This window comes from Neomonachus schauinslandi, chromosome 1 (assembly GCF_002201575.2).
Source record: "Neomonachus schauinslandi chromosome 1, ASM220157v2, whole genome shotgun sequence".
Lineage (NCBI taxonomy): Eukaryota > Metazoa > Chordata > Mammalia > Carnivora > Phocidae > Neomonachus > Neomonachus schauinslandi.
The window spans coordinates 91,762,134-91,785,992 of NC_058403.1; the positions used below are offsets into that span (position 1 = coordinate 91,762,134).

The 23,859-nt window shown below is 39.9% G+C and overlaps 1 protein-coding gene across 6 annotated transcripts in view; it reads left to right on the top strand.

Annotated features, from left to right (window-relative positions):
- PLD1 (phospholipase D1) overlaps positions 1-23,859 on the top strand; it is a 192,122-nt gene that overhangs the window by 117,613 nt on the left and 50,650 nt on the right. For 3 of the 6 annotated variants that reach the window (XM_021702663.2, XM_021702665.2, XM_021702666.2), the window contains 6 exons: positions 459-669; positions 7,341-7,469; positions 8,217-8,335; positions 10,087-10,200; positions 19,842-19,967; positions 22,298-22,386. In XM_021702663.2, the coding sequence (XP_021558338.2) occupies positions 459-669; positions 7,341-7,469; positions 8,217-8,335; positions 10,087-10,200; positions 19,842-19,967; positions 22,298-22,386 (788 nt within the window). Of the gene's footprint in view, positions 1-458; positions 670-1,291; positions 1,406-7,340; positions 7,470-8,216; positions 8,336-10,086; positions 10,201-19,841; positions 19,968-22,297; positions 22,387-23,859 lie in introns of all 6 variants that reach the window. The other 3 variants (XM_021702667.2, XM_021702664.2, XM_044920134.1) reach the window with 2 other exon arrangements.

The following is a 23,859-nucleotide window of genomic DNA, read 5'->3' on the forward strand; positions in this document are numbered from 1 at the left end:
TATCCATACACTTACTAAAAATTTTGATGGGCTCCATCTTATTTTACTGCTGGATATGTTGGTGACTTTTCTGGGAAAAAAAAAAAAAAAAAGATTTAATGAATAAGTAGCCGGGAAAATAATTGACAGAAGAAGCACTACTTAACATTTATCAGAGGCAGAAGTTCAGTTGCTCAACAGTGAATATAACTCATGTAAGTGTGTTTGAGATAAAAAGGTTAGCTGGTATGAAATTTCAAGAATTTGGTCTACTGAAGGAGGAACTACAATGGAATGCCTGGTATCCCTTTGCTAGCATTGAAACAGCTCACTGACCTGAGGCTGACCTTACCCATTATCGGGTGTCCGATAGAGAGCCTCCATCCTATGTGAACTTGACACCTCAGCTCAACTGGAATGAAAGGATCACATTGCAGCATATCTTATGCAGTCTTTTTTTTTTTTAATAATTTTCTCAGGCTGAAATAGAGTCCATGGAATCCTTGAGCCTCAAAGATAAAAATGAATCTAGTAAAAATCCACCCACCCTGAAGAGTACTAATGATATGGATTCAAAACTGAAAGGAATGGGAAAGTCCAGAAAGTTCTCTAAATTTAGCCTCTACAGGCAGCTCTACAGGCACCACCTGCACAATGCAGATAGCATCAGCAGCATCGACAGTGCCTCCAGTAAGTCTTCCTCTTTGCTAGAATGTATCTTGATGACGTTAGAATGTATCTTGATGACGTTAGAATGTATCTTGATGACGTTCCGTCCTTCCGTAGCTAGATACTGTGTACCAGTCTTTAAAACTGGTCTTTCTGGAATGGAGTCATAGGAGCTATATCACCCTATTCGATATCCTGCCATTTTGTGGCTTTGTTGGCCTCATTTGGGAACAGATTTATTGTTTTATTCACATAAGGAGTCATAACAACCACAATTCATACTTCTGGTGGTAGCTGAATGACTCAGCGTTTCTAACATAATGCCAAGTTATAAAGAAAAAAAAGAAGTTATCAGACGTCCTTCACTTTTCATAGAAGAAATCTCATTTCTCTTCCTATCCAGAAATATGTGAAGCTTTTATCTTCAAACATTAGATTTCCTACATCTTGTAAATTTGCTCTTCTTTTCACATCTGCCTTAAAGCTCTGCATTTTCTGTTCACAGAATTTGTGACTGATTTTTTAGCCTTGCCTTGTTTTAAAAATGATTGAGCCTACTTTTCAGTTTAGAAAACTTGATGATATTATATATATTTCTTTGTAAAAAAAAAAAAAAAAAAAAAGAACTCTCAACTTTCTCCAGGTTATTGTAATCACTGTAGAAGTCGTCAGAATTTAATCCATGGTCTAAAACCCCACCTGAAACTCTTTCGCTCTTCCAGTAAGTCTGAGCAGGGGCTCGCTAGACCTGACATGGGTAAGTGATGTATGAGGCAACAGAATGTCCTCAGGCGTCCGCTTTTGCTGCATGAGCAAAGTGAGTGTGTTTCTGGCCTGGCTTTCTGTTTGCACTGTGTTCACGTCCCTTGTGGTATTAGAAATTGTAATCTGATAAGCTTTTGCAAGAACAAGGTATTTGAATAAGTTAATCACGGCCTAAAATGTGGAGGTGGGGATGAAGAGGGATTTGGCAACGGATCACATAAAGGGATAAGTAATGATCGTAATGTATGACAACCACGGTAAAATTGTAAGCTAATTTATTGTGTGCAGACTGCCTGGGACGACCCTGAGCACTGGTGGCGCTTGGTAGTAGTAGTGTTATCTCCCTTTTTACAGATGAGGAAACTCAGGGTCAGAGATGATAAGTAACTTGCACAATGGTGTTCTAGTTTATTAGCTTCCCAGAGCTCATAATTCAGATTTGTGATTTAGCAAAAACACAGATTGCTACATCATGAGCATGTGGCTAAATTCCAAGGTCATGGTTCTAGTGTGCTATTTAGAAGACTGATGTAGAGCCCAGTTACCACAGCTGGATGTGAGTCACTTGTGGACCCCAGTGTTTCTCAGGGGCTCTGAGGGGAATACTGAGGAGGTGGGCCCTAGACCCTCCCACCTCTATTGGTACTTGCTTCAAGCAGAGAAATCCTGCTTCCATATATATATTGAAGTTCCATATGAATTTGTGTTAAAAAAAAAAAAAGTAAGGGTCTACTATTAATAATAGAAGGAATTTAAAGAGCACAGCTCTACATTTAAATTGTGTAATGACTTAAACTTCTGTTGTCTCATAGGACTTGAAACCCGAATTAAACATAGAGTAACTCTTTATGAGAAACTGAAACTGAATACTTGTTTGAGTTAATAACTTCCTTTCCTGAGGCTATAAACTGAGTTAGCTTCTTTGTAATGTTAGTTTCACTTGGATGCCAAAGACCTTGATGGGGGTGCCTGGGTGGTATAGTTGGTTAAGCTCCGACTCTTGATTTCAGCTCAGATCATGATCTCGTGCTCATGGGATCAAGCCCTGCATGGAGCCCAGAGTGGGGCTCCGTGCTCAGTGGGGGGTCTGCTTGAGATTCTCTCTCTCTCCCTTGCTCTCTGCCCCTAACCCCTGCTCTCTCTCTTTCTCAAATAAATAGATAAATCTTAAAAAAAAAAAAAAAGACCATTATGAACTGGGCTCCTAGTGAACCAGTGTGGAGCATGCACGCAAGATCACTATGGGTTAATTAGAAAATTCACTAAAATCAGTTCATAATGAATGTACTGATACCATGATTATTTCGTAGTATATATATTCAAAATATATTTTGAATATATTTCGGTAGTATATACATTCAATATTTCTCAATATATATTTTTATAGTATGTATATTCAATTTATATTTGAATATATAATATATATTTCTGTAGTATATTTCTGTAGTATATATATTCAAAATCATTTGGCCATCTTCAGGATTTTTTTCTCTCAAAATGATGTTGCAAGCGGGAGAATTTCAAGTTTCAATGGCTTTGCTTGGTAACTATGTTATTTTTAAATAGTTGAATTTTGTCCTCTTATATTCAACAACTGTTTGCTGATCTTACTTTTTAAGCAAGATTAAATAAATGGCTGAGAGGAGGAAATCATTTTTGCAATTTTTTTTTTCATTTTTGCAATTTAGTGAGACAGTGTTTCAACCCCAGATATCTAGTCATAAGGGATAAAGAATAGTAGGCTAAATCGTTTCTAAACTCTGTTCTCAGGGATGCAATGGTATAAGATGTATAAGACTTATTTTCTCCAGTCAAAGAGTTTATTATCTAATAGATAAGCATGAGTTTTAAATGTTTCACTAACCTAGTGCCTTAGTAATTCATCAGGGGGAGATACCCAGCTGGCAAGGGTTGCCAGTGAAACCTTGTCCACAAAAGTGTTGATACACAATTCTAAAATCCCAGTTTCAAAAATCAGAAGGTTTTTTGAAAATATAACTCATTGAGGACCCGTTTTGGAACTGGCCCTGGGTATAGGCAAAAATTCAGTAGGTAGAGCCTAAGAAGGGAGAAAAACAGGCACCCTAGGTAGATTTTGTATCTTAAGGCACATATATGGGAAATCCAAAAGTGTTTATTTCAGCATCTCAGATGTAGGTGTGGAATGTGGTAAATACATAGAGGTCTACCATTTCTTATTCAAAATTCTAGGGGTCAGAGGTACTTCAGAAATTAGAAGATTCTGGATTTTAGAAAGGTAATGCAATACCTATACCTATATATAATGTTATGCTGCTTGCAGGGTCCTGGAAATACCCTGTAAGGAAATCATTTATATTTGTTCAGCAGCAGGTGGGATAAATAAAGATTACAATCTCTTGTCAGTTGAGGTCAGATTTTACTAACACATGAACTGTAAGAAAACATTTGAATTTTCAGAGCTTTTGGGTTTTGAAATTTTGGTTAAGGGATGTGTAAATTTGTGTATAGATTGGGTTGATGGGATAGATCTGTACCTGTATATGGAGGGCCTTGAAAATCAAGCTGCGACATTGAATTTCATCCACTAAATGTTGGAGAATCCCTGGGGGATGAGAGGTGGGGGTGGGATTTGAAGAAGAGGGGCCGTGGGGGGATGGAGGTGTTAAGGGTGGTGTTTTACTAAGTTACACTAGAGGTACAGGGAGTCTGACTAGCTTGTCCCAAGAATGAAGTAAATGGAAGAAACTTTTTTCCAAAGAAAGAATCAGCAGAATTTCATTAGGATTTGGGAAGTGGCAATCGGGAGGTAGGCGGAGAAGACAGCAAAGAAAAGAGAGGAGCCAACGTAGATTTCGAGGTTTGAGCTTGAGTAACTATGAACAGAAAGCAGAAATCTCTAGGGAAGGCTTGATTTTGTGAGGATAATAGTGATTCTAGTGTTAAACACTTTTAAATGCAGGTGGGACAGCTAGGTGAATGAGGCCAAGTGAGACATTGGAAGTGGCTGTACTTCTTAGAGCCAAAGGAGAAGCCAGAACTAGAGGGGCACATTTTGGAGAAGGTTGGGGAGAACTTTGTTTGGGAGGAGGAACTAGGAAAGAAGATCAAGAAGGGGGTTTGGAGTAATGGTGTAGGGGATGCAGCCTTGGCAGGCAGGGTCTGGGCCACTGATGGATGAGGATGGCAGAAAACTGGCACGAAAACCTATGCCAAAGACAAGGCAGGTGCATTCATGCAATCAGTTGGGAGCCAGATGCAGACTAAGGAGAAGCCCTCAGATCAGCATCGCTGATGTAAAAAGCCTCTCTTTCTACTTGTAGGTGCTCACACACTTCTGAGCAGTAATCACAGTAACTAGGAGTCCTTGGCTCTATTGCTTTAATATCTCATGTGTTTGGAGGAAGACCCTGATTTATTTGGAATAAGTTAGGCCAAGATTATTTAGACTGAAACCAAAAACAAATTTGAATTATGAACAGGTTGGATCCAATTAGAACCAACATAATTTTCTGAGACTAGAATTTGCTTTGTTTTGTTTTTCTTATCATAACTGATTATTAAGTGAAAGTTAATTTTTAAACAAGTGTATGTATGTAAATATAGAGCTTTAGCTTATATGTGTATTATCTTATATATTTTTTTATTTTGGAATTTGACCCATTATTTATCTCATTCTTTGTTCCTGTTTTCTTTTTCTTTCTTTTTTTTTTTTTTAAATACAAAGTGCCATGCTTACTGTAAAGATTTTATAGGTGAGCAAACAGATTACCAGTACTTTGGCCTTTAGTCTTAACAGAGCAGGAAAATAAATCACTGGGAGAAGTCAATAGAATTCTGTTTTTAACATTATTTAGTTTTGTTAGTAATTAGCATGCTAAGGGGCACCTGGGTGGCTCAGTTGGTTGAGCGTCCAGCTCTTGGTTTGGGTTCTGGTCATGATCTCAGGGTCCTGAGATGGAGCCTGGTGTCCGGCGCCAAGCTCAGCGCAGAGTGTACTTGGGATTCTTTTTCCCTCTCCCTCTGCCCCTCCCCCTGCTCACACGTGTGTGTGTGCGTGTGTGTGTGTGTGCACGCACGTGTGCACACATTCTCTCTCTCAAATAAGTAAATAATAAATAAATAAATAAATAATATGTCTAAAAGAATAGCACTTTAACACATTTTTTTTTAAGAGGCTGGGAGGGGCAGAGGGAGATGAGGAGAGAGAGAATCTTAAGCAGGCTCCACACCCAGCCCAGAGCCTGACGTGGGGCTCCATCTCATGATCCTGAGATCATGACCTGAGCCAAAATCAAGAGTCGGATGCTTAACCCACTGAGCCACCCAGGCGCCCCCAGACACTTTTCTTTTATAGGTAATTTCAGTAACCTTTGAAGGTTAATTATTCAGTTTAAGGTAGAATATCAGCAGTGTGTGTGGTGATTGTTTAAAAACTTGCGCTCTGCAAATACTGATTGATTGCCTACTGGATACCAGGAGCTACAGCAAGCCGCGAAGTGACACTCTGCAGCCCTGAGGAGTTTAAATACTGGTGGGGAGCATCCTTACGTGGTTGTGTCACAGAATCAGAAGCCCTGGGGGTGCAGCTGCTGACGGTTCTACAGCACTGCTAGGGGTTGCCTCACCCTCCTGGGATCTGCGAGGTAGCGGTAGGGCAGGTAACAGCTAATGTGGCTCTGGAAGGATATGAAGTTGAGGATGAGAGGGAGGGAAGATCATTCCAGACCGAAGGAATAATGTGCCAGCCGCTCGAAGACATAACAGACCACGCCTGTCCAAATACTATGAGAAATATGGTGTGCCTAGCTTGGGGGAGAAAGGCTCCGGGAGGGAGGTTGGCGCCAGTTGGGAAAGAGCCTTCTGTGCACACTCAGCTTTTAGGATTTGACTCCCTGTAGGCAGCAGGTGGTCTTAAAATGCTTTTAAGCCAACAGTCTGCATTTTAGAAAGACAGTTCTGGGATGTGCGGTGGTAGGGGCCAGTCCGCTACTCTCACTGGCACGTGCTACCATGTATTCATTCAACGACTAGTTTTGCATCCAGTGTCCTCTTTGTTAAGTGCCTCTTCTGTGCCAAATGCTGCATTTGTGGTGTGTAGTTCTGCTCGTCTTCCTGCTTCATTGCCTTTGTGGTCAACATAGCCCGTAAATATACGAACTATTTAAGTCAAAGTATTCACCCTTTAGTAAAACGGTCCCAGCAGAGCTCTACGTGAAACGTTGCAGTGGATTGCTGCTTTTGCGCCTATGTGATCATAAGTTCTGTGTGTTGTTGTGATATTTTTTATGGATGTCATTTATGATGCTGGGAATGTAGAATGTGAGAGCCCAAGAATCTTAGATGCCATCCATCTAGGCCAAATTCTTCCTTTTATATATAAAGAATTTCTGACCCCAAAAGATGAAGCTCAGTGTCACTTAGCTTGACAATTCCAGGGCTGGAACCGGGGCTGCCTGCAGATTTGAGGTTCTTGCTTTTGAGATGCCAAAGACGAGAATTATGTACTGGGTGTGCACCATATCGGCTGGGGAGAGCCAAGGGCGTGATTTCTTCATGGCCTCTGCCTCTCATGTTTCGCTGCCTGACCTGGCTTTATTGCTCTTTCATTGTCCCTCCCAGTGAGTTCTTTATTCACAGTTAGCTCTGTGATCCGTTCTTCAGTCATCTGGTAGATGGGGAGAAGAATGTTGAATTTCACTGTCAGGTGATAAGCCTGGTTACAACCCCAACTACCTACTAGTGATAAACTTGTGTACAGTGTGAAACCCTGCTAGCCCACAGCCTCAGATGGGATGAACACATGCTGCCCTAGTTCTGTGCCTTAAGGATAACAGTTCAGAATTCCCTGGGTGTTTAATGAGTGAGAGGTGAGCCTCCCCGCCACTCCCCCCCATCACTCCCCCCCACCGGGGCCCACCTGAACACAGTCTCTGCTACCTTCACAGACACCAGCTCCATCCGCAGTTTGCAGACAGGCATGGGAGAGCTCCACGGGGAAACCAGGTTCTGGCATGGAAAGGACTATTGCAATTTTGTCTTCAAAGACTGGGTTCAACTGGATAAGCCTTTTGCTGGTGAGTGCCATGATCATGGGTGGCTGCTTATATTTTGTTTTTTACTTGTCAGCATCTGAGAGAGTATGCATATGCAGGATATACTGTCCTTTGTTCTGCTTTGTTTTGTTTTGAATATTTGGTAAAACTTTGGAGACTATGATTCAGTCATATACCTAAGGACTTTTCCTCGTAGTTACAGTAAGAAAAGAGCATGAGATACAGCTTACTGTTTGAGACCTCCAGGTTTCATCTAGGCATATTTTGGGGGTAATAATCTGTAATTCTGCAAGAGATGGTGCCCTTCCTTTGATCCTCTCCTTTTCTGCGTATCATCTTCATCTTCCAGCATGAAAATGGCACATTTTCAGATTATCACTGTGCTTATGTATTTAAGAGAAGATAGAGATGGAACTGTATACATAGCCTGAGGTTAGTTCAACAGGACACAAAAGAAAAATGTAATATTAAGTCCACAACCTTAGATAATTTACGCCAACTCGCATCTTGCCTTGCCTAGTGATTATCTCATGCTAAGTGAAATGGACACATCCTGGGGGGAGGCCCATGGGGGACTGTGCGCCTCAGTGTGTATCTGTGTTTCCCTTGGCTATGAAGGTATTGTTCCACCCAAGCCAAGTAATATATGCATGGTGAACATTACCACATTTCCTTTGACGGATCATGGTTGGGGTCAGTGCTGGAATCACATGGCTCTGTCCCTGGCCGAGCAGTTAGTGATGATCTGTGCCTGGGGCACCTGGGCAGATTTCATTGACAGACACTCCACTCCTCGGATGCCATGGCATGACATCGCCTCTGCAGTCCACGGGAAGGCGGCTCGTGACGTGGCCCGTCACTTCATCCAGCGCTGGAACTTCACGAAGGTACGTGGTTGACTTTATCACGATTCAGCCCACATAAAGAGAGAGAGCCTGGAAGAGGAGAAACCTAGAGGGTTGGCAAGAAGGTACTGCGGTGACCCATCCGTTCTTGAGTGCCTGGTTGCCAGAGCGCCAGGGTCGGCGGACAGAAGGAAAAGAATTCGTTCCTGAACTCTCCCACCGCAGACAATTCAGAGCACAGAGAGATAGATGCCACTTTCGGGGCCTATTGTGATCCTTTTCACATTTTGGATCCTCAGTGTTGGTTAAGCATCTGGTCTGTGCTGATGGTCAGCTGGAGGGCTATTGTAGGGGGGACAGGGGCCTTGTTTGGATGAGAGAGCTCGAGCTTTCAAGTCCTCCCAGTCCTGGCATTGCGCTGGGGGGTTCACACCGGTCCAAGCTTCTGGGAGGTGGCTCTGAGCGAGGGGAGCAGTGTGAGAAGATGGGGCCATTTTCCTTTTCTTCAGACTGTGTCATATGCCTTCATTACATATGGGAATAACTTAAGTACCTACCACCCAGGTGGCATTAAGGTTCCATCTTCTTTAGTATAAATTATGACAAGGCATTAGTCTCCTTGATAATTTGGGAAAAAATTGTTTTATCAACAAGTTAGAATCTCACCTGATTTTTCATTTACATAAGTTTTTATTTATATAAACCTTATAAATTTTTAGAAATAATGGAAATATTTTTTAAAGATTTATTTATTTATTTTAGAGAGAGAGTAGGGGGGTTGGGGAGAGGCAGAGGGAGAGGGAGAGAGAATCTCAAGCAGACTCCCCACTGAGCACGGAGTCTGAGAAATAATGGAAATGTTTTTAACGAAAATTAAGGGAGCATGAATGAATAAATGCAGGAATATTACTTTTAACCTATCTGTGATTGGTTTTGGGATTTCCAGTGCTTATATACTCTCTTCCTGGCAGGATAAACTGGTAAACCCCATAAAGCTTTTCAAAAAGTATCCAACCTTTAACTCAGAAAATGTTTTTTTGGGTATTTAAGTTAAAGAAGTAATCTGGAGACGCCTGGGTGGCTCAGTCGGTTAAGCCTCTGCCTTCGGCTCAGGTCATGATCCCAGGATCCTGGGATCGAGTCCCTTGTCAGGCTCCCTGCTCAGCGGGAAGCCTGCTTCTCTCTCTCCCTCTGCCTGCCACTCCCCCTGCTGTATGTGCTGTCTCTCTCTGGCAAGTAAATAAAAAAATAAAATCTAAAAAAGAGAAGTAATCTGATAGGTAATTTATTTTGATATTGCTTCTAATAATTCTGATAAAATGAGAAATAACTGAAATGCACATTAATAAGAATTTATTTAACAAATTATGGTTCCTTATCATTTTCTTAGGAAGTTACTAAAATAGGATATACAGTGCTACACTGCTGTGACAAGATATCTACAACATAGTAAGAAATCAGTTTACAAAAAAAAATACCATTTTTTTGCCATTATATACCTCTATAACTCTAGATCGCATTTAAGCTTTCTTTAAAAATATAAAACAATACATGCCCACTGCAAAAGCTAAAAAAAAAGAAGGAGAAAAGGAGTTCTCTGCCTCCGGAAAATGGAAAGAACACAAAATAAATAATCGATTGCCTCTTCAACTAGAAACTCCACTGTTAACGTTTTTCTTCTTCTTTATCAAATGAATCTGAATTTCTTTTATAATCACAAAGTAGGGAGGAATGGAGCTATTTTCTCATCTGGATCTTTTTTTTTTTTTTTTACCTGTTTTTCTTTATTTTAGATTATGAAGTCAAAATATCGATCCCTTTCTTATCCTTTCCTGCTTCCCAAATCTCAAACAACAGCCCATGAGTTGAAATATCAAGTGCCTGGGTCCGTCCATGCCAATGTACAGGTAAGGCTAGCTTTTCTTTTTCACCAAATGCTACTGAGTAAAATTACTCTTACTGGATTAAGTGCCTAGTACATTGGCTTCTCAATGAGGACAACTCCAAATCAAATCTGAATAGACCTTTTAAAATTGAGTATTGTATTTCCTATTTAAAGTGTGTTCCATTTATCCTCTTTTTAAAACTCTTATAATAAACACACAGTTTTACTTCCTTACCACTTGTTACCTCTGTTACTCATCTTTTATTCTACACTGTAGCGTATTCATCATTATCTTTACATGTTCATCTCTTATTTCACCTGTATTGTCAATTTCTTTAGCAACACACTCATCTCTTTTATGCTTCTGTTCCTCCCACTGTGGCTATCCTAGGGTCTTATACTTACAATTCTCCTAGAGTAAGCGATGGATAATCTTCTTAGTTGAGTCACTTTGTAACTGAAATATAAAGCAATCATTGTTAAGAAGTCTTTCCCTTATGAGAGGGTCTCACAGAAAGCATGTGTATTCTTAATCGATATAATCTTTTATGCATACGTTGTAAAAAGCTCAAATGCTCAAGAAATTTTGCTTTTTGTTTTTTTTTTTTACTATGCTTGATATTATCACTGGTAGGTTGCACAATAACTCAAGAGGGTTAATCAATCTGGAATAGCTCATCTACACTTACAAAATATTTTTAAAAGTTTCTTTGTCCTCCATTCATAACATTTGCTATAAAGGGTCTGGTTTTAGTTTCCTCAAAAATGTATTAAGTTTACAAGTAAATTAAGGATCTTTATGTCACAAGGATTCCAATAAATGTGTTCATAATTGGAAAATGTGTAAATAAATAAATATTCTTAGGAAAGGCCAGTCAAGGAAAGGCTTGTCCTGTTATTCCTTCTGAAGTGACCCTAGCAACATGATACCCTGTTAACCAGGGCTTGATACCGGGTAAGCACCAGGAATGTGGCTGAAACTGCACATCTAAGAAGCTAGTTATACTTCAATATAATTTTAGTTCCTAATTAGCCAAATGCCTTTTAGAGGCTCTTTTAATAGAATATGGAATTTGCTTAATGAAGTCACATAATTTTACCACATCCAGTTGAAGCATCTCAGATTACGCGTAGGAAAATTAAGACCCAGTGGGGCTATGAGACTTGTCAAGGGTCACCAGCTGGTTGTAGGTAGAAGTGGAGCTTGAAATCCTGCTCTAGTCCATTGTTACCTCACCTCAGATATCTTGAGATCCATCAGGGGCAGAACTAGGATGGGCAGCCTTTGACATTGCCTTTTGTTCAAGGTCGTCCTATCAGCATCAAAAATATTGAGTAAGGGCGCCTGAGTGGCTCAGTTGGTTAAGCATCCAACTCTTGATTTTGCCTCGGGTCATGATCTCAGGGTTGTGAGATCGAGCCCTGCATTGGGCATGGAGCCTGCTTAAGATTCTCTCCCTCTTCCTCTGCCCCTCCCCAGCCCCCCCCTTAAAAAAAAAAAAAAGATTGTTCAAATAAAGATCCAGCAGTCTGCTACTGACATCACTAATACAGATTTATATAATCTGGACATGGATTCTAGTGAATATGATTATGTAAATGAAATGCCTAAATGAGTTACTTTGTACTATATACAAGTAGTATTTGTTGTATCTAAGAAATAAAAAGACATTTCAGGCCATAGATGAAATAAGAGAACAATCAAAGAGATAAACCACTTGAGAGAAATACCTATAGCAAATATTTAGTTATCCCAGGCTACAGGAGACAATTAATTTAAACTTAGAGGCACAGATATATGTATGTTCATATGTCAGTTAATGAATATTTTATGAACCTGTTTAATTTTATTCTACTTGGAGGGAAAAATTACTCATGCTATAAGATAAAATAGGAACCTTCATGTTAAGAAAACAAGAGAATTTAATTTAAGATTTGAGATGGCATTAAAATTGACTCAGTGATCAACTTATCAAAGTTAGCAGATGCGAATTAAGCATCTGTTGAAAAGGAATTTCTCGGAATTCTATATTTTTGTGATCAGCAAAGGAAGTTGTATGCTGGTGTTGCATAAACATATGTCTTCTCTTACCTGTGGGTAAAGCCCTGTTTTATATATTCTCATCCAGTTCCCTGGCATGGTAGATAGATACTCTGCATGTCCACTCTATCAAATGCCTCCCTTGAGTCACCTCCTCTGCATCACTGAATGTGGTGTTAGAGATGGGGCTGGATCCGTGATATCTCCTGATATACTTCTATGTTCATCCTCGATATGCTTGATATGCTCGGGTGGCCTGGACTCAGGAACCTCTAGAGCCAATTGATTTGAAAGGAAGTCTACCAAGACTTCCTCATTAATTCATTTATTCAGTCAACATATGTTTATTAAGTGCCATATGTTTGCACAGTGAAGTCACCAATGCATACTTGAGTGCTGAGGAAGAAGACACAAGTTCTCGGCCTCTGGAAGCCTCATTAGCTGGGGGAGAGAAAGCTGTGACGTTGAACTATTCAGTTAACAAGGCTAGGTGTGGTCCAGGACTAACTGCTAGCTTGACAGTAGGGCCCAGCATGCTGTGAGAGTCTGTCAGTGAGGACGAGAGAACTGGGTGTCTCCTGTTAAGTAATAAGCCTGCCTGCTCCGTGGATGGTAGATCTGACTGCCACAGACCATTTGCTCTTGAAGAGTTGGCAGGTGAAGTTGAGATGGCTTAAGGATGCCCCAGAGTGCCGGCCTGGTTAATTTGGACCTGATCCTGGAGGCGTTAGTGAACTTTGGAACTTTTTTTTTTCCATCCAAGATGCAGCATGATATAGGAATGCTTTATGAAAATTAACCCAGATCAGAGTTTACAAACCTGGTTTTACCTGTGAAATGCTAATAACTGTGCCACAGGAAAATTTTCCATGGACAGAGAAGTTTTGGCAGATTTTCTGAGCACAGGATTTCTTAGCGCCCTTGTTATGCTGATATGTATCATGGAATCACTAAGAATGAATGTGCTGTGAGAATTTCCCAAGCCGAATGGATGGAGGGTCTCTCATTTTGTCACGCGTCTGTTTCCATCTCTCTGAACAAACACACTTGGGGACCTAAAGTTTGTACATACGAAGAACTTAGATGAGAAAGAAAGTGAAAGCAAGGATACCAGTAGGGAGGCTGTGGCTGTAATTCTAGCATATACAAAGTTTGCATTTGTAAATAAATATTCTTTTTCTTGAAGAGGACTCCCCCATAAGTGGAGAAGTGTTACTGGTAGTCAGGAGATGTTTTTCAGAACTGCCAAAATCACTCCAGTTGTGAAAACAGTGGGCACAGTGCCAAATTTTTGAAGTCAGGAATGTCTGAGAGGACCAGAAACCAAAAAAAGAAAAGAAATCAGCGTGCTTCGTGTCTCCTTTTCTGTAAAGTTCTGACCACAGTGTTGTTTCACTTCACATTATTTACTGGCTCTCCACATTATGCGTCTTGTTCTAGACATTATTGTTTTCAAGTCATGAGTGAGTAGAGCTTAGAGGCCCAAAGCAATAATCTAGCTGAATCCGTAGTTTTCCAGAGAAGCCAGAAGGGAGCCGGGAGATGGGACCTGGTGTGTTGTAGGCAACTATACAGAGACCATAGGGTTGGTGGTGAGAGCTAAATTAATCCATGCAACAGCACTTAGAAAGTGCACTAGTTTGGATTATATCAGTATTAACTTCAGTCCTCAAGCTCTCCCTAGTGTTTTCAAGAGTTTGGAACAAAGCAGTTGACATTTTTCTGGGTGGGTCACAAGGATAGTTCTGGATACAAAATCCTTATACCATATATTTGTTGAAATGGAGAGAAAGAGCATTTGACATAATAAAGTAGAGAGTAGGTAAGATTCATGTTCTTTTATTTGCAAAAAGGAACCCAGTGATTTAATTCTTTTAACACAAAAACATTGGGTCCAGTCGTCCTTGGTAATTCCAACACCAGCTGTGATGCTCAGCTATCGCAGAAGGCTTGACACAACCAGCCAGGGTGACTAGTTAGGGAGACTAGAGCCAGGGCAGGGGGGACAGAGGCTGCCCCCACCAACATGAATTTCTGCTACTAAAAAAAAAAAAAAAAAAGTCATCCAAACCTGAAAGCTGACTTCAGCAGCTTGCACTGGCACTTTTAAAATAATCTCGGGTGTTTCCCCTTGGAGCTGGGCATTCTCAGAACCCTGCCAAGAACATTTAGGAGAAGACAAAGCAGGAGAAAGGCTTGGGGCCGAGGGATGGAGGAAAGATGGCTCTGAAACCACTTACGCACAGATTGTATAAAAGAACTTATTTTCTCCCGAAAAAGAACAAACTGGGTGCCCTAATGCTATCATGGCCACGTAAGGTAAATGACCAAGACAGAGGACGTTCTGGCATGTTTATCAAGGTAAAAGACAATGCCTGATGCCAAATTAGCATCAATATGGAATCAATATAGAGAACAATCCTCTTTATTAAATTGGGCAGCCTATTGTAGAAAAGCCAGTCCTTAGACAATCATTGTTGAGAAGTCCTGCCAAATTGAGGGAAATGATTCTGCTGGAGTTACGTCTTTGATCTCTCTGTCTGTTAAAAAAATTAAACAGAAGGGACGCCTGGGTGGCTTAGTCGTTAAGCGTCTGCCTTTGGCTCAGGTCATGATCCCAGTGTGCTGGGATCAAGCCTGCATCGGGCTCCCTACTCAGCGGGAAGCCTGCTTCTCCCTCTCCTACTCCCCCTGCTTGTGTTTCCTCTCTCGCTGTCTCTGTCAAATAAATAAATAAAATCTTTAAAAAAAAAATTAAACAGAAAAGAAACTATACAGGCGAGTGTGTGAATGACATCCGAATTATATTAGTGGAAAAACTTGTTCCTTACACTTGGGGAAAATGGCCACATCACTCTCTGCAGGATGTCAATGTAGGGAATCAATGTAGATTTCAAAGGACCACAACATGTTTTGTGTTGTGAAAAAATAAAGTAGATAGGGAGGGGTAAAAGAAAGCCATTTAACTTCCTCTAAGGCAGTTTCCTAACATGGAGGCTGTATGCCCATTTATGGACCAGGTCTCCACGCAGTGGCATTTCTGTGCTTGCTGCTGTGGTTCTTGGAGGGAGAAGCCCCATGAACGGGGAGTGTTTACTCTCTGCCCAGCACTGCACGAAGCTTTTTGTGGATGATCTCATTCAATATTCACCAGTCTCTAAACTGGACTCCTGTGTGGCCTCTTATTTTCACAGATGAGGAAAGTAAGACTTTGGGAAGTTAAAATAGCCCAGGGAGGAACAGTGAGGCTGAAGCTGGATGCTGAGCAGTCTGGCACCAGGGCCCGAGGTGGTAACCACGAGGCAGAGGCTGTTTCTGACGAGATCTGGCTGGTTGTAACCACCAAGGGCCCCAGCAAGGCAAAGCTGCATGTCGAGATTGCCTTTTAGGATCCTCTTCTGTTGCAGCAGCTCCAAGTCCTCCCCCAACCCTCCTCTTGCTTCTTCCTGGCTCCCGAGAGCCCCCGTCTACACCTTTCTTCCTAGGACTTCTCTCCCCTTAAGTTTTATTTTCTACCTCTCCTTCAGCCTCAAGGTTAACTTTTCCCTATTGTTCGGGCAAAAGGATCATCCCATGTTGTGTGGTGAATGGATGACACTCAATGGACAAAGTGGTGATTAGAAGCAAGGGCTTGATAGTATGAGGCGAATTCTTGAACTTAGTCCATTTCTTGGTGTTCCTGGCCTGCTTTTCTCCTTGGACTGGAAGAATAAGGCCCAACGGTCTGAGTGCTTCCCTTGTCTCCCAACCCATGCCACTGATGGGCTTCTCCGTGGAAGCCAACTTCTGCTAGAGGGACATATAAATGGTCCTAACAGTCTCTGGTCCACAACTGACTGATTTGGGAGTTTAGGGAAATACAAAGAAATTAAGATATGTGCTGAATTTATAGGGAAGAAAAGCATTATAGTAAGGGAAAAGTAATTTGGGACAAATACTAAGGAAGTTTTGAAAGTTTTCCTTCAAGAAGAAATTTCTGAATTTCAATTCATATATTCAAATTGGGCCCACATGTATATAAGGGAATCGGGCTTGTGGATAAAAGAGGTTATCTTTCTGTCTGCCTGCCTATCTATCTATCTATCTATCTATCTATCTATCTATCTATCTATCTATCTATCTATCTTTATGAAATGATTTCAGCCATTCTGTACATGACTCAGTGCTCACCATGGTAAATGTGGTCACTGTCTGTCACTATACAACATTATTACAATATCATTGACTCAATCCTCTATGCCATCTTTGTGATTTATTTATTTTATAACTGGAAGTTTGACCTCTTAATCCCCTTCACCTATTTTGCCCGAGAAGGCTATCTTCTAAGTTAAAAAATAGGACAGGGTACAAAGGAAAATGACAGGTTCTAGTTACAGTTTTGAGGCTAAAACATAAAATTAGAAATGTGAGGTTTTTTATATGCTTTAAAATTGTGTATTCAGACTTGAGGTTTGAAAAGTGAGGGTTAGATTTGATTCTCCATATTCTTGGGGCAATAAGATAAGGCCCATTTCTGCATGTATAAGCAAGGGTTTGAGGCTTGTCTGAGTTCCACTGGTTTAAAACAGAAATGCAGGACAAGTTGGTCAGACCAGTTAAGAAAAAGGAGAGAGTAAATCTTAAATTTAAAACAGAAGGGAGTCAGTCACAGTGTGTTTAGCCTGTTTGGCTGTTTACAAACTTTCTAGACCATCAGGCATTTAAAGCAGTTGAGTTGATCTGTATATCACCTCAGGGTCCCTCGTTCAAGGGTAGAGGCAGGACCAAAGGGAAATCTGTATTTTTAGTTTTTCTTGTGGTGATAGATGCTGACTAATTAGAATAATAGTAAGAGTAATACCAAGTTATTTTTTTCCTGTATTACTTGAAAGATATGTTCAAATTTAATACAAAATGATGACTTTCTAAAATTAGTTTTCATTGTGAGAAAACAATAGAGCTTGGACTCAAACAATGGGATTGATAATGCTGACCACCACCCCAGGAGGGGGGCCACCTCCCACATGCTGAGGTTTAATGGGCATCAGGCTCCCCCCCCCCCACTCCCCCACGTTGCTTATGCTCTCTTTCAGGATCTTCTTTTGGCTTACAAATGTACTTATTTTAAACATTTAAGTGTCTCTTTAAGGGAAACATTTACCAGTATCTTTCACAGGAAAGATGGCAAATGCGTGACTTGCCTTTTCCTTCATGGAGTTGTCCGCCATCAATCTTAGCTTTCCTCCCCAGTGTGTCTCGTTCCTGGGAGCCTCTTTTTGGCATAGCTGCCCAGGAAACTACTTCAAACATCATGACTAGACTTGAAACCGATTTGGCGCTCCTCCTTTATATCTTATGTTAATTAGCTTATTAAATCTTTAAATCAGGGCAAATTTGGAAAGTGAAAAAGGGAAGAAAATTATAAGGTTTCTGGATTTGAGGGGAGACTGAGAAGTGGCCACCAAAGGTGGTATATAAACTAAGCCTGTAAGTTTTTAGAGGTAGAAATCCTATATATCAAAAGCTACTATGTGCCCCATACCGTAGCTCTGTGTGTTTATTATGCCATTTGTTTCTTCACCCAGCAGCTGTGGCGCAATGCTGCGTGCGTGCGTGTGTGGGTGTGGGTGTGTGTGGGTGGGTGTGTGTGAGAGAGAGAGAGATCTCAGGTGTACAGTGGAGGAAACCAAGGCTCCCTGCTATAAGAATGATTTGTTGAAGGTGAAAGAGCTAGTAAGGGCAGAGCTGTAGCACAGATCTCCAGAGTTCCTATCTGTCCAGCATACTCTGCCATTCTATACATTGTTTCCAGAATTCTGTAGAACCCGATCAGTAAATCAGTACGATCAGTCCGTGTAGCAGAGGGGAAGAACCTTTGCAAGGTAGCCTGCATTTTCAGGGCTATGCCCCTCCACAACCAAATTCAGCATAAATTTGAGAGGACTAACAACTGAAACTTCTATTTGTTCAGAACTTTGTCATTTCTACTGAGAGACAATCATGCAGTTCCTTAGAGATGATGTGAAATCAAGATATTTTCCCAGTATGGATCATATTTATTTAAATTTTCCTTGTGAGGTTTTTTTTTTTTTTTGAGATATTTGACTATTGCTGCTCACAATTAAACTTTCCAATGGCATGTATTCATCTGCTAAAATTAAATAAGTGTTTTGGGAGAAGCTATTTTGTAATAAATACCTCATACTAAAGAGTAAGATTTTGAGGATAAAATCAATAATGTTAGTAAGTACTAGTTTGAATTTCATGAGTGTTATAGATGCAAATTTTAAAGTTATTGATTAGATCAAGAATTCTATGAGATCTTTTATATGTAATAGACATAAAACCAATTACATACTGGATCACTTTATAGATTCCTAATAATATGGAGCCATTCTTTTGTTTTTAATTTCGGTTGACCTCATGAGAGACAGTTTCAATATTCATTTCAAATCAAGAATAGCAAATCTATTTTTATAGTGATTCTTTTGCAACATCATGCTATTACTTAAGGAAAATCAATTAATAAATATTTACTGAGCACCTACTGTCTGTCCACCATTGTACTGCAGTCATAGTTAGAATACTGGAAAAAGTGATGAACGGTTGTTATTAGTTTGCAAGGCTTGTATGTCCTCTGGTGCACTGTCCCCGGCACAGCCATAATCTCTGCTCAGCTCTGACGTGATGTGCCGTAGCTCAAATGCATCCTCTAATGTTCTCATTAGTAATAGCAAACACTTATATACCGCTTACCAGGTAGTAGGCCTCCAGCACACTTCATAGTAATTCATCTAATCCTCTCTATAACCCTATAAAATACATATTCAATTTAATAGAACAGAAATCTGAGGCACCAGGAGGTTGAGAAACTTGACCAAGATCAAAGCTACTGAGTGGTTGGGCTGAGCTTTGAACTAGGCAGTCCCGCTAAGTATCAGTGTACTTAACATATACTCAGGTATCTGAGCTGGAAGTTCTTAATGTAATCCAGGTGGGAGCAGGTGAGTGTCTGAATAGGGGGAGGCAGTATGGATGAGAAAGGTGAGCAATGAGGAGGCACACCAAGAATCAGTCAGCTGATTAAAGGCAACGCCAAGATTATATATCTAAATGAACCTATTTGTGTTTTAAAATGTATTAATCTGAACACTTCCTATTTGGGGGAAAAGAAATCAGGACATTATCAAGTCAGAGCTAGGGTGACTCTATCGTATGGTTCAAAACAGGACACTTTGGAGAGTAAAAGTGGTACTATTAACAAATTCACCAGAACAACATTCTGATGTAATTGTGGAACCAGTATGGAAAAAGAATACCATTGGTCACCCTACTCATAGCCCCCAGAAGAGGTACTTTGGGATACTCTTTGTAGAAACTACACTTTATGATTTCCAGTTTTGAATGAAAATAATCCTGGGTGGATGAGGATATATTCAGGGCTTGACTTCTAGCCAGGCTCCTTCCTTATGGATTATGTCCAAGGACCAGTGTCCCACCCACCTCCTCTCCTTGGGCCCACACATGACACCCAAGCCCCTGTAATCATTCAGTTGTGTAGAAGAAAAAGGATTGGTTTCATTTTATGACTACATCTGGCATCATTCTCAATTGTTTGCTCGTTTCCGATTGCTGCCTTGTAGTTGCTCCGCTCTGCTGCTGATTGGTCGGCTGGTATAAAGTACCATGAAGAGTCCATCCACGCTGCTTACATCCACGTGATAGAGAACAGCAAGCACTATATCTATATAGAAGTAAGTCCTGCTCATGTAAGTTAGTATGACAACCTGCCTTCCCATAAATAGCTTACAGGGCCCCAGACTCAGGATCTGCTACATTAATCAGCATATGTTGAGATATGAATTCAAGTCACCTGAAATTTTACCTCCCCAACATACCTGACGTGCACTTTGCATTTTCATTAACTCAGGACTCTAGTAAGGGTCCCCCAAGTTCTTGTTATTAAAGTGTGTCAACTCACTGTAATATTATTAGCCAGAAATACCACAACAGGACTGAGTAAGTTTTTATTTGTCTTGAGTAGGAGGGTCTAAGTGTGAGGCATGTGGTGTTTCAGGAGAGCACACACAAGGGTAAGTTGCTAAAGTGGAGACCACTGGATGCCACTGGTTTGGCATCATTGGAATAGGGGGCATGCAGGGAAAGGAACATGGAAAAGGAAGATGTGAGAATATTGAGGGCTAGTACCACCTCCTTCAATCCTGTACGAATCATTGTTCATTTTAAAGCTTGGTCAGATCCCAGAGTTTGTGTTCGGAGAAGAGGAGAAAACCTAGGGACACTGCATTTAGTTTGGGAACCTTAATTGAACTTCAGAGTAGATACAAAGCTAGCTCAGAGCACATGGACAATCCTGAAAAAAATTAGAAGGCACAATTTGTACAAATAAATCAGAGCATATCTCCCTTCTTTATTTTCATCTTGTCTTTCTCATTGAATTTTTTTAAATGTGTGGAGGGAGATTGGTTTCCTGGAGAAAACCATCCCAGCCCTATGTTCCTTCCCCTCCCCTCCTCCACACAGTGACTAATTACGAAGGGCAGGTAGGAAAGAATTAGAGCTTTGTTCATTTCACAGGCCTGGAGAAAGAGAAGCTGATTTTAAAAATTAGCAGGCTACGTGCATTACAGTGTCCTAGATGGGACTACACAACGGAAAAAGGACTCTGAATATCAGAGTCTGGAGCTTTGCAGTACTAATACAATTAGTATTATTAATTACATCAGTTATACAATCACAATAGAAGATGTTAACAGCTGCCTCATCCATTACCCACAGTCCTTTTGCTTTATCTCTTTTTAATAGCATTAAGTCAGCCTTTCTAATGAGTGCTACCACAGTGCTAAGTGAGGTCCGTAATGCCATGTGGATACACATGGCCGTGGGCACATCCCTGGTTGTTACACCTCTAGCCGAGCTAAGTGGTTGGCGTCTACCCTGCTCCGCCCAGAAAAGGAGAACCAGGCCGTGACATGTGGCCAGTGAGTGCTTACAGCCGCTGAGGAATGCAAAGCTTCTCTGTAATAGGAATTCAGAAAAACAAACATGGTTTGGTTGCCACCGAAATTTTTATTGTTTGATGCCTTAAGGGAAAACACATTCTCAAATGAGTTCCTGCAGAGTGTCTCCTGGTAAGTTTGTCTTACGGAGGCAGTTTAAAGATTTATACTTAAGTATATAAACATGTAAACTAGTAAAAATGATGATGTTGCAAGGGGATGAGAATCATAGTTTGAGTCATTGCTTCTATGTCTCTTTAGGATGATTAGCAAAGATTACTTTTTGATGATTATACTTATAAATTACAGGTGTATTATAACAATGTATTTAAGTATGTAATAGTGATAATATTTGTACCTAATTACTAACATTCTTTATGCAGCAACTAAATCTTTTATACCATTATGATAATAACGTTGTACCCGGATTTTTTAGTAAGAGTTTTAAACAGTGTTTTATAGGTAAATGAATAGTACAAATTATTTAAAGAAAAAAAGAAAAACATTTCTTTTTCCAGTTTATTGGTTTATGAAACACACTTGTGAGAGCAATTTGGAACTACTTAAAATAGAAGTTCAGAAATAATAAGTGACCCAAACAAATGAGACAAGGCAAAAGCAGATACTAGGAAATGATAGAGAGTGGGTGGAGAATATTAGACCAGGATTCTGCCATCTACCCTGCTAGAAAGGTAAACTTAGCATGAGACAGAAAGTTTACCAGTATAGGATTTTAAATCCTGAGCATTTACACAATACATGAATTTGTAAACCTAGGGTCCCTATTGATTAAATTTGGAATGTTCCTATCTTTCTAAAATGTCAGCTACAGAGAAATCACAAGATGAAATAATAGTGTAGCCTCCACTGGACTAAGATATGATATGTGATGTGTGAGATGAGGCTTCTTTTATTCTGCGTCATTTACTTTCCTAAATGATTTTAGTAATAAGAACATGTCTGCTATGTGAAACGTTTTTTTTTTAAACATCAGCGTAGTGTTTGTTATAGAGCATGCTTTCCATACACATCTATTACAGAGATAAGAAAGACTTACATGATGACTCTCTTTCTTGTAGAACCAGTTTTTCATAAGTTGCGCTGACGATAAAGTTGTGTTCAACAAGATAGGTGATGCCATTGCTCAGAGGATCCTGAAAGCTCACAGGTAATGTTTTGGCATTTGGGTAGGAGTGATTGCTGCAAATGTTCTTGCATTTACTGCTAAAACAACTTTCGAAAGCCCGTTTTAAAATACTGTCTTTTCCTAGCAGGCATAAATTAGGTTCAGGTAGCAGTAGGTTATTGGTTCCTTCAATCTGATTTCAGTTGCTGGGAATTTTGAGTCCATTTTTGAAGCAGTCGGAATTCTCCCAGGGCATTCTTCATTTTTTCCTGGCCAGTCTCTTTCCCACACTGATAGAGTTGTGATTTGATTTATTTAGTGGCAGACAGTGAACTGTGTTCACTTAAAAAATCAAAGCAAAATAGTCATATAATTCTTCCATGGGTTATATTTAAATGCCTATTACCCTCTGTCTTATTTCTTCAGCTCATGGGATTGTTTTTTTTAATAACGGTATTAAAATATAATTCACATACCGTACAGTCCAGCCACTTAAAGCGTACAATTCAGTAACTTTCAGCATATTCCCAGAGTTGTGCAACTATGCCTAATCAGTTTTAGAACATTCTCATCACCCCAGAAAGAAACCCTCTATCTGTTAGCAGTCACTATCTACTTCTCCTTATTTTATCCTCTTGCAAGCACTAAACTGCTTTCTTTCCCTATAGATTTGCCTAGTCTGGGCACTTCATATAAATGGAATCATACAATATGTGGTCTTTTGTGACTGACTTCTTTCACTTAATTTGATGTTTCCAAGACACATCTATGTTATAGGATGTTAACAGTATTTCATTTATATTTATTGCCAGGTGATATTCCATTTTCTGGATATACTATATTCTATTTATCCATTCACCAGTTGGTAGATATTTGGGATGTTTCCAGTGTTTGGCTATTATGATTAATGCTGCTATAAATATTCTGTATTAGTTTCTATGCAGACATATTTTTATTACCCTAGAGGTAGAATTACAGGGTTATATGGTAATTCTATGTTTAACATTTTGAGAAGCTGCCAGAAGGTTTTCAAAAACAGCCACACCATTTTACATTCCCGTAGTGTATGAGGGCTCCAATTTCTCTGTATCATTGCCAGTGCTTACTATTGTCTCTCTTTTGGATTATAGCCATCCTAAGAGGTGTGAAATGATATCTCATTGTGGTTTGAATTTGAATTTCCCTCATGACTAATCATGATGAGTATTTTTTTGTTTATTGGCTATTTCATGTATTATCTCTGGAGAAATATATATTCAAATTTCTTGTCCATTTTTTAATTAGGTTGTCTTTTTATTGTTGAGTTGTAAGAGTTCTTTATATATTCTAGATACAAGTATATCAGATTTATGACTTGCAAATATTTTCTCCTATTCAGGGTGTTTTCTTTTATACTTTCTTGATAATATCTTTTGAGACACAAAAGTTTTTAATTTTGATAAAGTCCAGTTTATCTGTTTTTTCTTTTATTGCTTGTGCTTTGGGGCCATAGCTACAAAATCACTGCCTAATCCA